This window comes from Pygocentrus nattereri, chromosome 7 (genome assembly GCF_015220715.1).
Source record: "Pygocentrus nattereri isolate fPygNat1 chromosome 7, fPygNat1.pri, whole genome shotgun sequence".
Classification (NCBI taxonomy): domain Eukaryota; kingdom Metazoa; phylum Chordata; class Actinopteri; order Characiformes; family Serrasalmidae; genus Pygocentrus; species Pygocentrus nattereri.
Window position 1 is genome coordinate 26,524,551 of NC_051217.1, and position 14,479 is coordinate 26,539,029.

General features: G+C 47.4%; 1 protein-coding gene across 1 annotated transcript; it reads right to left on the reverse strand.

The window, feature by feature from the left end:
- Nucleotides 1–9,697: 9,697 nt before the first annotated feature.
- snrpd2 (small nuclear ribonucleoprotein D2 polypeptide) lies at nt 9,698–12,466 on the reverse strand. The gene is made up of 3 exons (XM_017686546.2): nt 12,351–12,466; nt 11,327–11,506; nt 9,698–10,143 (listed from the first exon to the last, which is right to left on the reverse strand). Coding segments are annotated over exons 1-3 (357 nt in total). The 5' UTR covers nt 12,353–12,466; the 3' UTR covers nt 9,698–9,968.
- Nucleotides 12,467–14,479: the final 2,013 nt, after the last annotated feature.

A 14,479-nucleotide genomic window follows, 5' to 3' on the forward strand; every position in this document is an offset into this window, starting at 1 on the left:
CTCCCTCTCCGTTTTTCTCTCCCTCCCTCTCCACTCTCTCTCTCACTCTCCCATTCCCTCTCTCTCCTTCTCCCCCTCCCTCTCTCCCTCTCTCCCTCTCCCACTCCCTCTCTCCTTCTCCCCCTCCCTCTCTCCCTCCCTCTCTCCCTCTTCCTCTGTTTTTCTCTCCCTCCCTCTCCCACTCTCTCTCTCCCTCTCCCATTCCCTCTCTCTCTCTCCTTCTCCCCCTCCCTCTCTCCCTCTCCCCCTCCCTCTCCCACTCCCTCTCCCACTGCCTCTCTCCCTCCCCCTCTTCCACTCCCTCTTGCTCTCTCTCTCCCTCTCCCTCTCTCTCTTTTTCTCTCCCTCCCTCTCCCACTCCCTCTCTCCCTCTCCCACTCCCTCTCTCCTTCTCCCCCTCCCTCTCTCCCTCTCCGTTTTTCTCTCCCTCCCTCTCCCACTCTCTCTCTCACTCTCCCATTCCCTCTCTCTCCTTCTCCCCCTCCCTCTCTCCCTCTCTCCCTCTCCCACTCCCTCTCTCCTTCTCCCCCTCCCTCTCTCCCTCTCTCCCTCTCCGTTTTTCTCTCCCTCCCTCTCCCACTCTCTCTCTCCCTCTCCCATTCCCTCTCTCTCTCTCCTTCTCCCTCTCCCTCTCTCCCTCTCCCCCTCCCTCTCCCACTCCCTCTCCCACTGCCTCTCTCCCTCCCTCTCCCTCTCTCTTTCTCTCCCTCCCTCTCCCACTCCCTCTCTCCCTCTCCCACTCCCTCTCTCTTTTTCTCTCCCTCCCTCTCCCACTCCCTCTCTCCCTCCCTCTCTCCCTCTCCCACTCCCTCCCCCTCTCCCACTCTCTCTCTCCCTCTCCCATTCCCTCTCTCTCTCTCCTTCTCCCTCTCCCTCTCTCCCTCTCCCCCTCCCTCTCCCACTGCCTCTCTCCCTCCCTCTCCCTCTCTCTTTCTCTCCCTCCCTCTCCCACTCCCTCTCTCCCTCTCCCACTCCCTCTCTCTTTTTCTCTCCCTCCCTCTCCCACTCCCTCTCTCCCTCCCTCTCTCCCTCTCCCACTCCCTCCCCCTCTTCCACTCCCTCTCGCTCTCTCTCTCCCTCTCCCTCTCTCTCTTTTTCTCTCCCTCCTTCTCACACTCCCTCTCTCCCTCCCTCTCCCACTCCCTCCCCCTCTTCCACTCCCTCTCGCTCTCTCTCTCCCTCTCTCTTTTTCTCTCTCTCCCTCTCCCACTCCCTCTCTCCTTCTCCCCCTCCCTCTCTCCCTCTCCCCCTCTCCGTTTTTCTCTCCCTCCCTCTCCCACTCTCTCTCTCACTCTCCCATTCCCTCTCCCTCTCTCCTTCTCCCCCTCCCTCTCTCCCTCTCTCCCTCTCCGTTTTTCTCTCCCTCCCTCTCCCACTCTCTCTCTCCCTCTCCCATTCCCTCTCTCCCTCTCCCACTCCCACTCTCTTTTTCTCTCGCTCTCCCCCTCTCCCAATCCCTCTCCCTCCCCCTCTCCCACTCCCTCTCTCTCTTTTTCTCTCCCTCCCTCTCACACTCCCTCTCTCCCTCTCCCACTCCCTCTCTCCTTCTCCCCTCCCTCTCTTCCTCTCCCCTCCCTCTCTCCCTCTCCCTGTTTTTCTCTCCCTCTCTCTCCCATTCCCTCTTTCTCCCACTCCCTCTCTCCCTCTCCCACTCCCACTCTTTTTCTCTCGCTCTCCCCCTCTCCCAATCCCTCTCTTTTTCTCTCCCTCCCTCTCCCACTCTCTCTCTCTGCCTCTCCCTCTCCCTTTCTCCCTCTCTCTCTCTCCCCCTCTCTCTGCCTCTCCCACTCCCTCTCCCTTTCTACCTCTCTCTCTCTCTCCCTCTCCCACTCCCTCTCTTTCTCTCCCTTTATCTCCCTCTCTCTCTCCCTCCTTCTCCCCCTTTATCTCCCTGTCTCTCTCCCTCTCCCACTCCCTCTCTTTCTCTCCCTTTCTCCCTCTCTCTCTCTCTCTCCCCCTCTCCCATTCCAGTAAGGTACTCACCCAATGAGGTACAGGCTTTTAGCCCCACCATTCAGCTACATCCATTTAGCCCCCACAATTCAGCTAAGATGGTTTAGCCTCCACCATTCAGCTACAGCGGTTTAGCCCCCATCATTCAGGTACAGCCATTTAGCCCCCACCAATTCAGGTACAACGTTTTAGCCCCACCATTCAGCTACAGTGGTTTAGCCCCACCATTCAGCTACAGCTATTTAGCTCCAACATTCAGGTACCACGTTTTAGCTCCACCATTCAGCTACAGCAGTTTAGCCACACCATTGAGCTACAGCGGTTTAGCTCGACATTTCAACTACAGCAGTTTATCTCCACCATTAATCTACAGCAGTTTAGCCCCACCATTCAGGTACAGCCGTTTAGCCCCCACCATTCAGCTAACATGGTTTAGCCCCCACAATTCAGCCAGAGTGGTTAAACCCCAACATTCAGCTAAAGCGATTTAGCCCCACCCAATCAGGTACAGCCGTTTTTGTCCCACCATTAAGCTACAGCGGTTTGGCCCCACCACTCAGCTCCAGCGGTTTGGGCCAACCATTGAGCTACAGTGGGTTAGACCCCACGATTCACCTACAGCCATTTAGCCCACATCATTCAGCTAATATGTTGTACACCTCACAATTCAGCTACAGCAGTTTGGCCCCACCATTGAGCTACAGTGGTTTAGCCCCCACCATTCAGCTACAGCTATTTAGCTCCAACATTCAGGTACCACGGTTTAGCTCCACCATTCAGCTACAGCGGTTTGGCCCCATGATTCAGCTACAGCGATTTAGCCCCACCATTCAGCTACAGCACTTCAGCCCAACCCATTCGGCTACAGCCATTAAGCTCCACCCAATCAAGTACAGCAGTTTAGCCCCAGCCATTCAGCTACAGCAGTTTAACTCCATCATTCAGCTACAGTGGTTTAACTCCACCATTCATCTACAGCGGTTTAACTCAACCATTCAGGTACAGCGGTTTAGCTCCACCCATTGATCTACAGCGGTTTAGCCCGACCATTCGGCTACAGCTGTTTTGCTCCAACATTCAGGTACCACGTTTTAGCCTCCACCATTCAGCTACAGCGGTTTAGCCCCCATCATTCAGGTACAGCCATTTAGCCCCCACCAATTCAGGTACAACGTTTTAGCCCCACCATTCAGCTACAGTGGTTTAGCCCCACCATTCAGCTACAGTGGTTTAGCCCCACCATTCAGCTACAGCTATTTAGCTCCAACATTCAGGTACCACGTTTTAGCTCCACCATTCAGCTACAGCAGTTTAGCCACACCATTGAGCTACAGCGGTTTAGCTCGACATTTCAACTACAGCAGTTTATCTCCACCATTAATCTACAGCAGTTTAGCCCCACCATTCAGGTACAGCCGTTTAGCCCCCACCATTCAGCTAACATGGTTTAGCCCCCACAATTCAGCCAGAGTGGTTAAACCCCAACATTCAGCTAAAGCGATTTAGCCCCACCCAATCAGGTACAGCCGTTTTTGTCCCACCATTAAGCTACAGCGGTTTGGCCCCACCACTCAGCTCCAGCGGTTTGGGCCAACCATTGAGCTACAGTGGGTTAGACCCCACGATTCACCTACAGCCATTTACAGCACACACCACTGTGCTACTGCGGTTTCGCTCAACCTTTCAGCTACAGCGGTTTAGCTCCACCAATTAGCTTCAGCGGTTTAGCCCCACCATTCAGGTACAGCCATTTAGCCCACATCATTCAGCTAATATGTTGTACACCTCACAATTCAGCTACAGCAGTTTGGCCCCACCATTGAGCTACAGTGGTTTAGCCCCCACCATTCAGCTACAGCGGTTTGGCCCCACCATTCAGCTACAGCTATTTAGCTCCAACATTCAGGTACCACGGTTTAGCTCCACCATTCAGCTACAGCGGTTTGGCCCCATGATTCAGCTACAGCGATTTAGCCCCACCATTCAGCTACAGCACTTCAGCCCAACCCATTCGGCTACAGCCATTAAGCTCCACCCAATCAAGTACAGCAGTTTAGCCCCAGCCATTCAGCTACAGCAGTTTAACTCCATCATTCAGCTACAGTGGTTTAACTCCACCATTCATCTACAGCGGTTTAACTCAACCATTCAGGTACAGCGGTTTAGCTCCACCCATTGATCTACAGCGGTTTAGCCCGACCATTCGGCTACAGCTGTTTTGCTCCAACATTCAGGTACCACGATTTAGCTCCACTATTCAGCTACAGCTGTTTAGCCACACCACTGTGCTACTGCGGTTTCGCTCAACCTTTCAGCTACAGCGGTTTAGCTCCACCAATTAGCTTCAGCGGTTTAGCCCCACCATTCATGTACAGCCATTTAGCCCTCACTATTCAGCTACAGCGGTTTAGCCCCACCATTCACCTACAGCCATTTAGCCCACATCATTCAGCTAATATAGCCCTCACCATTCAGCTACAGCGGTTTGGCCCCACCAGTGAACTACAGTGGTTTAGCCCCCATCATTCAGCTACAGAGGTTTGGCCCGACCATTCAGCTCCAGCGGTTTTGTCCCCACCATTCACGTATAGTGGTTTAACCCCACCATTCAGCTACAGCGGTTTAGCCCCACCCATTCAGCTACAGCAGTTACGCCTCACCCATTCAGGTACAGCGATTTAGCCCCACCCATTCAGCAGTTTAGCTCCACCTATTCAGCTACAGCGGTTTAGCTCCACCATTCAGCTACAGCAGTTTAGCCCCCACCATTCAGCTACAGTGTTTTAGCTACGACCATTCAGCAACAGCGGTTTAGCCCCAACAATCAGCTACAGCGATTTAGCCCCATCCATTCTGGTACAGCGTTTTAGCTCCACCATTTATCTTCAGCGGTTTAGTCCCACCATTCAGGTACACCGGTTTAACTCCACCATTCAGCTACAGCAGTTTAGCCCCAACATTCAGCTACAGCGGTTTAGCTCCACCTATTCAGCTACAGCGGTTTAGCTCCACCATTCAGCTACAGCGGTTTAGCTCGACCTTTCAGCTACAGCGGTTTAACTCCATGATTCAGCTACACCGGTTTAACTCCACAATTCAGCTACAGTGGTTTAGCCACCACCATTCAGCCACAGCAGTTTAGCACCACCCATTCAGCTACAGTGGTTTAGCCCCACCATTCAGCTACAGCGGTTTAGCCCCACCCATTCACGTATAGTGGTTTAACCCCACCATTCAGCTACAGCGGTTTAGCCCCACCATTCAGCTACAGCGGTTTAGCCCCACAATACATCTACAGTGGTTTAGCCCGCACCATTCAGCTAAAGCAGTTTAGCTCCACCCATTCAGCGACAGAAATTTAGCCTCATCCATTCAGCTACAGCGGTTTAACTCCACCATTCAGCTACAGCCGTTTAGGCCCCATCATTCAGCTACAGTGGTTTAGCCCCCACCATGTGAATGTGTGTGTCTGTGTATGTGTGAGTGTGTGTATATGTGAGTGTTTGTGTGTGTGACCGTGAGAATGTGTGTGTGTGACTGTGTGAGCGTGTGTGTCTGTACGAGTGTGTGTCTGTGTGTGGATTGTGTGTGTGTGAGTGTGTCAGTGTGTGTCTGTGTGTGTGAGTGTGTCTGTGTGTGAGAATGTGTGTGAGTCTGTGTGTGTGTGTGTCTGTCTGTCTGTGTGTGTCTCTGTGTGTGTGTGTGTCTGTGGGTGTGTATGAGTGTGTGTGTCTGTGGGTGTTTGTGTGTGTATCTGTGTGTGTGTGTGAGAGTGAGTGACTGTGAGTCTGTGTCTGTGTGAGTGTGAGAGTGAGTGTGTGTGTGTGTGAGTGTGTTTGTGAGTGTGTGTCTGTTAGCATGTGTCTGTGTGTGAGAATGTGTGTGAGTCTGTGTGTGTGTGTGTCTCTGTGTGTGAGAGTGTGTGTGTGTGTCTGTTTGTGTCTATGAGTGTGTGTGTCTGTGGGTGTTTGTGTGTGTATCTGTGTGTGTGTGTGTGTGTGAGAGAGTTTGAGTCTGTGTATCTGTGTGAGTGTGAGAGTGTGTGTTTGTGTGAGTGTGTGTTTGAGTCTGTTTTTCTGTGTGAGTGTGTGAGTCTGTGTGTGAGCATGAGTATTTGTGTCTCTTTGTGAGCATGTGTGTGAGCATGTGTCTGTCTCTTTGTGAGCGTGTGTGAGTCTGTGTGATTGTCTTTGTGAGAGTGTGAGTGTGTGTGCATGTGTGCGAGTGTCTGTGTGTGCGTGAGTGTGTGTGAGCGTGTCTCTTTGTGAGAGTGTGTGTGTGAGAATGAGTGTGTGTGTCTATGTGAGCGTGTGTGTGTGTGAGTGAATGTGTTTCTGTGAGTGTGTGTTTGTGTGTCTCATTGTGAGCATGTGTGTGTGTGTGAGTGTGTGTGAGAGTGAGTGTGTGCATGTGTCTGTGTGTGCGGGTGAGTGTGAAAGTGTGGGTGTGTTTGTATCTGTGTGTGATTCTGTGTGTGAGAGTGTGTGAGTGTGTACCTGTGTGTGCGTCTGTGTGTGAGTTTCTGTGTAAGTGTGTGTGTCTGTATGTGCGTGTGAGTGTGTGTGTGTCTGTGTGTGTGAGTGTGTCTGTGTGAGTGTGTGTGTGAGTGAGTGTGTGTGTCTGTGTGTGTGTCTGAGAGCGTGAGTTTCTGTGTAAGTGTGTGTGTCTGTATGTGCATGTAAGCGTGTCTGTGAGTCTATCTGTGTGTCTTTCTGTGTGAGTGTGTCTGTGTGTGTGAGTGTGTGAGTCTGTGTATGTGTCTGCGTGAGCATGTGTGTGAGTGTGTGTGCAAGTGTATGTGTATGTGAGAGTGCATGTATGTGTCTCTGTGTGAGTCTGTGTCTGTGTGTATCTGTGTGTGTTTCTGTGAGTGTGTGTGAGAGTGTGTGTCTGTGAGTGTCTATGTCTGTGTGTATGTTTGTGTGTGTGTCTGTGTGTGAGTGTGTGTCTGTGTGTGTGTGTATCTGTGTGTGAGTTTCTGTAATATTCTCTGCAATATTGCTAAATTAAGAAATGCATTATCTCTACAGGACGCAGAAAAGTTAGTTCATGCATTCATTAATTCAAGGCTAGATTATTGTAATGCCCTGCTGTCTGGATGTCCCAGCAAAAGCCTCAACAATTTTCAGCTAGAGTCCTCACAAGAACCAGAAAGTTCGACCATATTAGCCCAGTTTTATCAGCCCTGCACTGGTTACCAGCTAAATTTCGCATTGATTATAAAATCCTATTACTGACCTATAAAGCTCTAAATGGACTCGCCCCTCAGTACCTGAGTGAACTTCTCTCCCACTATGAACCATCACGCCTACTTAGATCACAAGGTGCTGGCTTACTACTGGTACCTAGAATTAATAAAGTTACATCAGGGGGAGAGCTTTCTCATACAAAGCACCCCAGCTCTGGAATAATCTTCCTGTTAATGTTCGGGAATCAGACACAGCCTCAGTTTTTAAGTCTAGGCTAAAAAAACTTACTTGTATAGTCAAGCCTTTGGTGATTAGTCTTCCCTGTCAGATCTAGACCTGCTGGAGTCTCTGCTGCTCTGTTATACTGTAATCTGTGGTCAGCCACTCTTTACAGAACAGACTGTGTTTTTCTTTCCTTTGCCGAGCAGAATAGCTGCCCATCTTGTGCGTCTGATGCTGTTGCCTCTTCTGCCTTGATTGGGTGCCGCTGCTCACCAGCTTTCTGGACCGGCTTGACCACCACTGAGCTTCTTGCTTTACAACGCTGTGCAATCCTCACCCTCAGATCTTCTCTTTTCTCACTTTGTACTTTAATACTTCATACTAATAATGTTTGCTATCTGGTGTTGAGCATAGGAGGATGGGTTCCCCTTCTGAGTCTTGGTTCCTCTCAAGGTTTCTTCCTCTTTTAGGGAGTTTTTCCTTGCCACCGTCGCCGCTGGCTTGCTCATGGGGGCTTGGACCCGGATTTTCTTTTCTTTCTGTAATACTGATTGTCCTGTAAAGCTGCTTTGAGACAACACCTGTTGTAAAAAGCGCTATATAAATAAATTTTGCTTGCTTGCTTGTATGTCTGTGCGAGTCTGTGTGTGTGTGTGAGTCTGTGTGCGAGTATGTGTCTCCGTGAGCGTGTGTGTGAGTGAGTGTCTGCGAGTGTGTGTGAGCATGTGTCTGTCTCCTTGTGAGCGTGCATGAGTGTGTGTGAGTCTGTGTGTCTGTGAGAGTGTGTTTGTGAGTCTGTGTGCATGTGTGCGAGTGTCTGTGTCTGCGCGAGTGGTTCTGTGTGAGCGTGTGTGTCTGTGTGTGTGAGTAAAAAGTGTGTGTGTGTGTGTGTCTGTGTGTGCGTGTGAGAGTGTGTGTGTGTGTGTGAGTGTGTGTGTGAGAGTGGTTCTGTGTGTGTGTGTGTGTAAATGAGTGAGTGTGAGTGTGTCTTTGTGCTTCTTTAATCTGAATCCAGCTTTTTTTTCTGAATGCATTTTTGTGATTCTGGCTGCAAATACGGATTTAAAATATCTGAAGGACACAAAAAACAAAAACAAAAACAAATGTAAACTATTTTTCACAGAATATTCACACTGATATTTCTGCTCCAATTAATCGATGCTGAAGTGACATTCCTGCTCCAGTGTGTCTTCGTTTATGGTGGAACTGAAAGTCAGAATGAGAATAATAGCCCTTCAGCCGCTCTTTTTAAATGAGATTTAAAAATGATTTTGCATCACATCCTCAGTCACGTCAAATACACACCGCTTAAAACTTCAGCACCCTGAACCTTTAAGGGTAAAAACACCATCAGGGTCTGTTCAGGTAGTTTTACTCTTCAGTGAAAAACCGAGTCAGAACTGCTCACAGTGGTGGTCACAGAAACCAGACGTCCCCCTCTAAAAGCTCTTCACAGAAAGCTCCTACATGAAATGGTCATGAATTCACTGCCTGATGACCAAGACGCTGTTTTATGATAGTTTAGATACAAACTAAACTAGTGGGGGGAGGGGGTGTTAGAGAGAGATAAAAGAGGGATAAAAATGTTGTGTTTCCAAAAACAACTTGTGAAATTAAATTGAAATAGTGACTAAAACCCCATAAATGAAAATTAAACTGCACTGATTCTGCGTGTTTTCTTTTATAAACGTTTCCCCTACTCAGTATTTTCAGCCCTGAACACTCGGGATTGTGAACTGATACCATTCATATAATTGAAAGGAGAGCTCCACCTATTTTCAAAATTAAAAAAAACTGCAATCATACAGTCAAGATGTAATCAGAGCGGTTGTGAGCGTTTTGGTGTGAAGCGCTCCGTTCTAGATAAACTTACCGAGTCAGAACTGCTCACAGTGGTGGTAATAGGAACCAGACGTCCCCCTCGAAAAGCTCCTCACAGAAAGTTCCTACATGAAATGGTTCCGATCTCACTGCCTGATGACTGAGACGCTGGGCGGCAAAATAGTCCCCAAAGAAAACGTATTATTCCTTATAACTTATTATATTTTCCACTATTTTTCCATCATCAACATTCCATATAAACTCAGAAGACTTGTGTAGGTTCTGGATGGTAAAATAAAATGTCTATATCTGTGTTGTATTCATGAAAACGCCTGGTTCCCACCACCACCAATGTAAAAACATCTGAACTGTTTCACACTGAACCGTTCGGAATCTCTCTGTTTATTCTCAAACCTCAAAAACTGAATTTTGGAAAATGGGTGGAATTCCCCTCTATGTACAATGTCCCTGGAATTTTTTCCTGACAAGAAAAATTATCATCCACACACAGCTTCATTTTTTGTGAGTACAAAACTTTATTCTGAAGACAAATCAAAGCCTCTGAAATAAAATCCAAAACAAAATCGATCTCACAGTCGACTCTCCACACAAGCAAACACCTCCAAAACCACAGCACCGTTGCAGGCCGTCCTGATCTCCCTGAATCCAAACCACTGAGCTTCACCAACACTGCAGTACCATGTTAATATGACGTATTATTCTGGTTCCCCCGCTCCTCTAGAACCACAGACTGCCTGGTGTCGCAGCGTAAAGGTGGACAGTCTATTTGCCGGTGATGAGAGGGTTCCTCAGAACCACGATGACAGAGTCTCCTCTCAGGAACATCTTGGAGATGTAGCGATCCTTATTGACTGGTTTGGACTTCTTCTTGCCTTTGCCGCTCTTGGGTACCTCCGTCCACATCTCCTTCACGTTCTCCAGAACCATGTTACAGTGCCTGAAACAACAGACAGAGTGAGGAACCGCAGTCTAACGTGACCAGCAAGCAGGAATCATGCGGGGATATATTTACATGGATATTTTTGGGAACCTTATGGCTGGAACGTCTTTGTGTTCAGGACTAACGCAGCGACGGCAGCTTGGCTACATAACCATGTGTTCGTTAGTGTTTAATCACTTGTAACTGAATTGTATTCTCGTTATCTTAGAATGAGCCCTTCATCTCTACAATAGCGAGCAGCTCCACTTCAACAGAGGCCACCAAGTTTCTACAGCAGCCCATAGCGGACAACCCAAACACTGGCTCTACGTTGAAGCAGCAGCTTAAACTGGTTAACGCTGTAGCTCCAGTTGGAAGACGTAGAAAGACGAAGAATCAGCAGATGCTTCTGGAGCTGCTGAATACTTTGTGTTGTGAGAAGTTTGAGAACCCAAGGGACGGTGAATCCTCAGCAGCAGAGAAGAGAAAACACAAAGTAGAACAGAATCCTGACGGCCACTGTAGGGTCTAACTACACGCTTGGAAAGGGAGGGGTGAGGGAGGGAGATCTTACACACTGCCCCTTTAATATTTATGTTTTTGAATCATTATTTAGTCTGAATGACAAAGAGGGCATACACAAAATTTGCCACAAGGGGTAGCAATTAGCACTTTGAAAACCAGGCAGCACTTTAACCAGAAAGAATAAATATCAACAAATCGTTTTCATCCAAATCAATTCATTAAAACTGACTAGAGAAGACGGTCAGTGTGTTCTTCACCAGGGCTGCCTGAAGCGTGGCCTGTAAGGATGTTCGATTTGGCCCACCAGAGTTACCCCAACCCAGGGGCCAGTAACCTGCAGAACCGGAGCTGCATACGGCTCTTTTACTGCCCTGCCGAGGCTCCACAGCTGAATTAGATTAGTAGGTAATAATAAAATAAGCCTCCTTTACAGTAAAATAAAGCTCTGCTGATCGTTCAACAGAGTTTATCAGTAAATGGTTTTAAATGCTGGAGTTAATGTAGAACTGCTAATTCACCCTTTAACCCTGAAGATCAGCACAGACTGCTGGTCACCATAGCAACACACAACGGTCTCATCCAGCTAGTAGCTATGAAAATGGCAAAGAGAGAGATTTAAGATGAACGTTGATAATTTGGAGATGAATGGACTGAGTGTTTACAGGGGAGCGAATACCTGTCGAACGCCTTCACGCGGCCCAGCAGCTTCTTGTTGTTGCGGCAGTTGATGAGGACCTGCGTGTTGTTCTTGACAGACTGTGTGAGGACGGACAGTGGCCCGGTGTTGAACTCCTCCTCCTCCCGCTTCTGGAGCTCCTCAGGAGTCATCTCAGACTTTGGCTTGTTCAGAAGACTCCTACAAACAAAGCAGCTCAAATCCTTGAGACAGCACTCACAGCAAACACGCAACAATCAAACACGGAGAACTTCACCTTCTCCGTCCACTCAAACCAAAATTACAGCCCTGACAGAACAAACTGGCACGTTCTCCTGTTTCATTCGGTTTATTTCGCTCAAGACGTCTTAAACTTGTCTTGAAATATCAGTAGAAACATTTCTCGACTTCCATTTTACTGTATAAAGTATTTTACCATATGCCACTGTAAATAAAGCCTCGATCTCACTGGCTTAAATAATATATAATAATAAATAACAATTTATCAAACTTACTTTTATATTTTATCACACTGTGCAGTTATTATACAATCCAAATACAGCATCTGACACACAAACGACCTTTAAAATGCCCTGAAAAAATCTCACGCTAATATTCATGAGGAACTTCAGTAATGATCCATAATCAATACCTAATAATCAATGTTTTTGTAGTATATTTTTGGGAAATGTGTTTATTGGCAGGTTTGAAGCGCCAACTAAACATTTAACTCACAGACCGAAAACAGACTGTCTTCGAATTAGAATTGATCCGCTCCAACTTAAATACAATACGGCGCCATACAGTAGCCGCTGTGCCATTTAAGGTGGAACGGATCAATTCCACAAGAAGCCACATTATCTCACATAAAAGCCCGAAACGCGCCGACCGGAACCCAAACGAAGCCGGATGACCCAGCTTTGATGATTTGAGGATTTTCGGCGCTTTTGTTCGTTTCTCTGTTCCCGGTTTTCACCGCCAATGCGCTTTAACGCCGCCGCTCCGCCTTACAGCGGAGAAACTCAGCGAAATGAGTGAAACTCACATGATTTTGGGCTGAAATTCTCCGTTTATTCGCTTTTTAATCCGCAGTGCAAAACTCGCCTCTCACGTTGATATAACGCAGTGTCATGGCGCCACTTCCGCCCCAAAAAACAGCTTCCGTGACTTTTATCTTTTTAAGTAGATTTATATTACATTATTATTATTATTATGATAATAATAATTATTATTAATTGATTATTTTTACACAAATCATTTTATATAAGAAGTTACTTATTGTTTTATCGTTTCTTTTTGATGATATATCTTTTTTTTAAAAGACGTTTAGCTTTAAATGGTAATCTGTCATTTATCGGTATTATTTCTGTTCTTAATTTGAATCTTTTTTTTTGGTCATATTTTATTTTGTTGTATAATTTAAAATGTTATTTTTGTGGGATTTATCTTTTTAAATGATGTTTATATCTTATAAATATTTTTATTTTTAAGTGATTTTTTAATAGTATTACTTTAAAGGGGTAACGTAGCGGTTTACATGTAACTGGTTAACGTTATTTTGTCTCGGAAACGAGTAAATAACGTTAGGTTCGAGTTCAGGTTGACGTCACTCAGTAAAAGCGTGTTCGGTTCTGAAAACTGGGTCTTGAAGAACCTCAGTGGAAGTTTAGTACATCCGGCCTCTTGAACGTGGCTATTTTTCTGTTTTTGGATCTTTTGGTCTAAAATAAAAATCCAAAGTGATCAAAACTAAACAGCCCCCCCCATATCTCTCCCTCTCTGTCTGTCTGTCAGTCTGTCTCACTCTCTCTCTCTCTCTCTCTCTCTCTCTCTCTTTCTCTCTCTCACCCTCCCTCTCCCACTCTGTCTGTCTCTCTCTTTCTCTCTCCCTCCCTGTCTCTCTCTCTCCCTCTCCCTCTCTGTCTGTCTCTCTCTCTCTCCCTCCCTGTCTGCCTGTCTGTCTCTCTCTCTCTCTCTCTCTCCCTCTCTGTCTGTCTGTCTCTGTCGCCCTCCCTGTCTGTCTCTCCTCTCTGGCTGTCTGTCTCTATCTCTCCCTCTCACCCTCCCTCTCCCACTCTGTCTGTCTCTCTCTCTCGCTCTCCCTCCCTGTCTGTCTCTCTCTCTTTCTCTCTCTCTCTCCCTCGCTGTCTGTCTGTCTCTGTCGCCCTCCCTGTCTGTCTCTCACTCTCTCTCTCTCTCTCTCCCTCCATCCCTCCCTCCCTCTCACGCTCTGTCTGTCTGTCTCTCTCTCACTCTCTCTCTCTCCCCCTCCCTCTCTGTCTGTCGCTCTCTCCCTCTCTCTCTCTCTCTCTCTCTTTCTTTCCCTCCCTCTCCCTCTCTCTCTGTTGACTCAAGTTCAAGTGACTGTTAGGTACCGTATTGCTAAAGCATCACAACAGTAGATGTGAAGAAAAACAGTCATGAGAACAGAATAAGATAAAAAATACAATCAAATTAAATATTGTAATCAATTTTAGAGTATTATTATGATTATTAATTTTATTATTATTAAAATAATAGTATAATATTATTATCAATGTTTATCATTCTAACCACGCAAATACAATATGACAGTTGTGGGACAATGGAGTTGGGGTATGGAGGGTGAGGGTAAGTAGAGTAGGGGTATGGAAGGTGATGGTAAGTGGAGTGGGGGTATGGAAGGTGAGGGTAAGTAAAGTAGGGTATGGAGGGTAAGGATAAGTAAAGTGGGGTTATGGAGGGTGAGGGTAAGTAGAGTAAGGGTGGGTAGGGAGGCTGAGGGTAGGTAGAGTAGCAGTATGGAGGGAGAGGGTAAGTGGAGTGAGGGTAAGTAGACTGGGGGTATGGAGGGTGAGGGTGAGTGGAGTGATGGTACGGAGGGTGAGGGTAAGTGGAGTTAAGGTAAGTTAAGTGGGAGTATGGAGGGTGAAGGTGAGGAGAGTGGGGGTATGGAGGGTGAGGGTGAGTGGAGTGGGGGTATGGAGGGTGAGGGTAAAAGCAGTGAAAGTAAGTAGAGTGTGGGTATGGAGGGTAAGGGTAAGTGGAGGGGGTGTATGGAGGGTATGGAGGGTAAGGATAAGTAAAGTAGGGGTATGCAGGGTGAGGGTGAGTGGAGTGAGGGTATGGAGGGTGAGGGTAAGTGGAGTTAAGGTAAGTTAAGTGGGGGTATGGAGGGTGAAGGTGAGGAGAGTG

Excerpts from the sequence above, each read along its gene's own strand:
- snrpd2 (XM_017686546.2), bottom strand. Across the intron at positions 10,144-11,326 it reads CGCGTGAAGGCGTTCGACAG|GCACTGTAACATGGTTCTGG; the intron begins GTATTCGCTCCC and ends CTGTTGTTTCAG.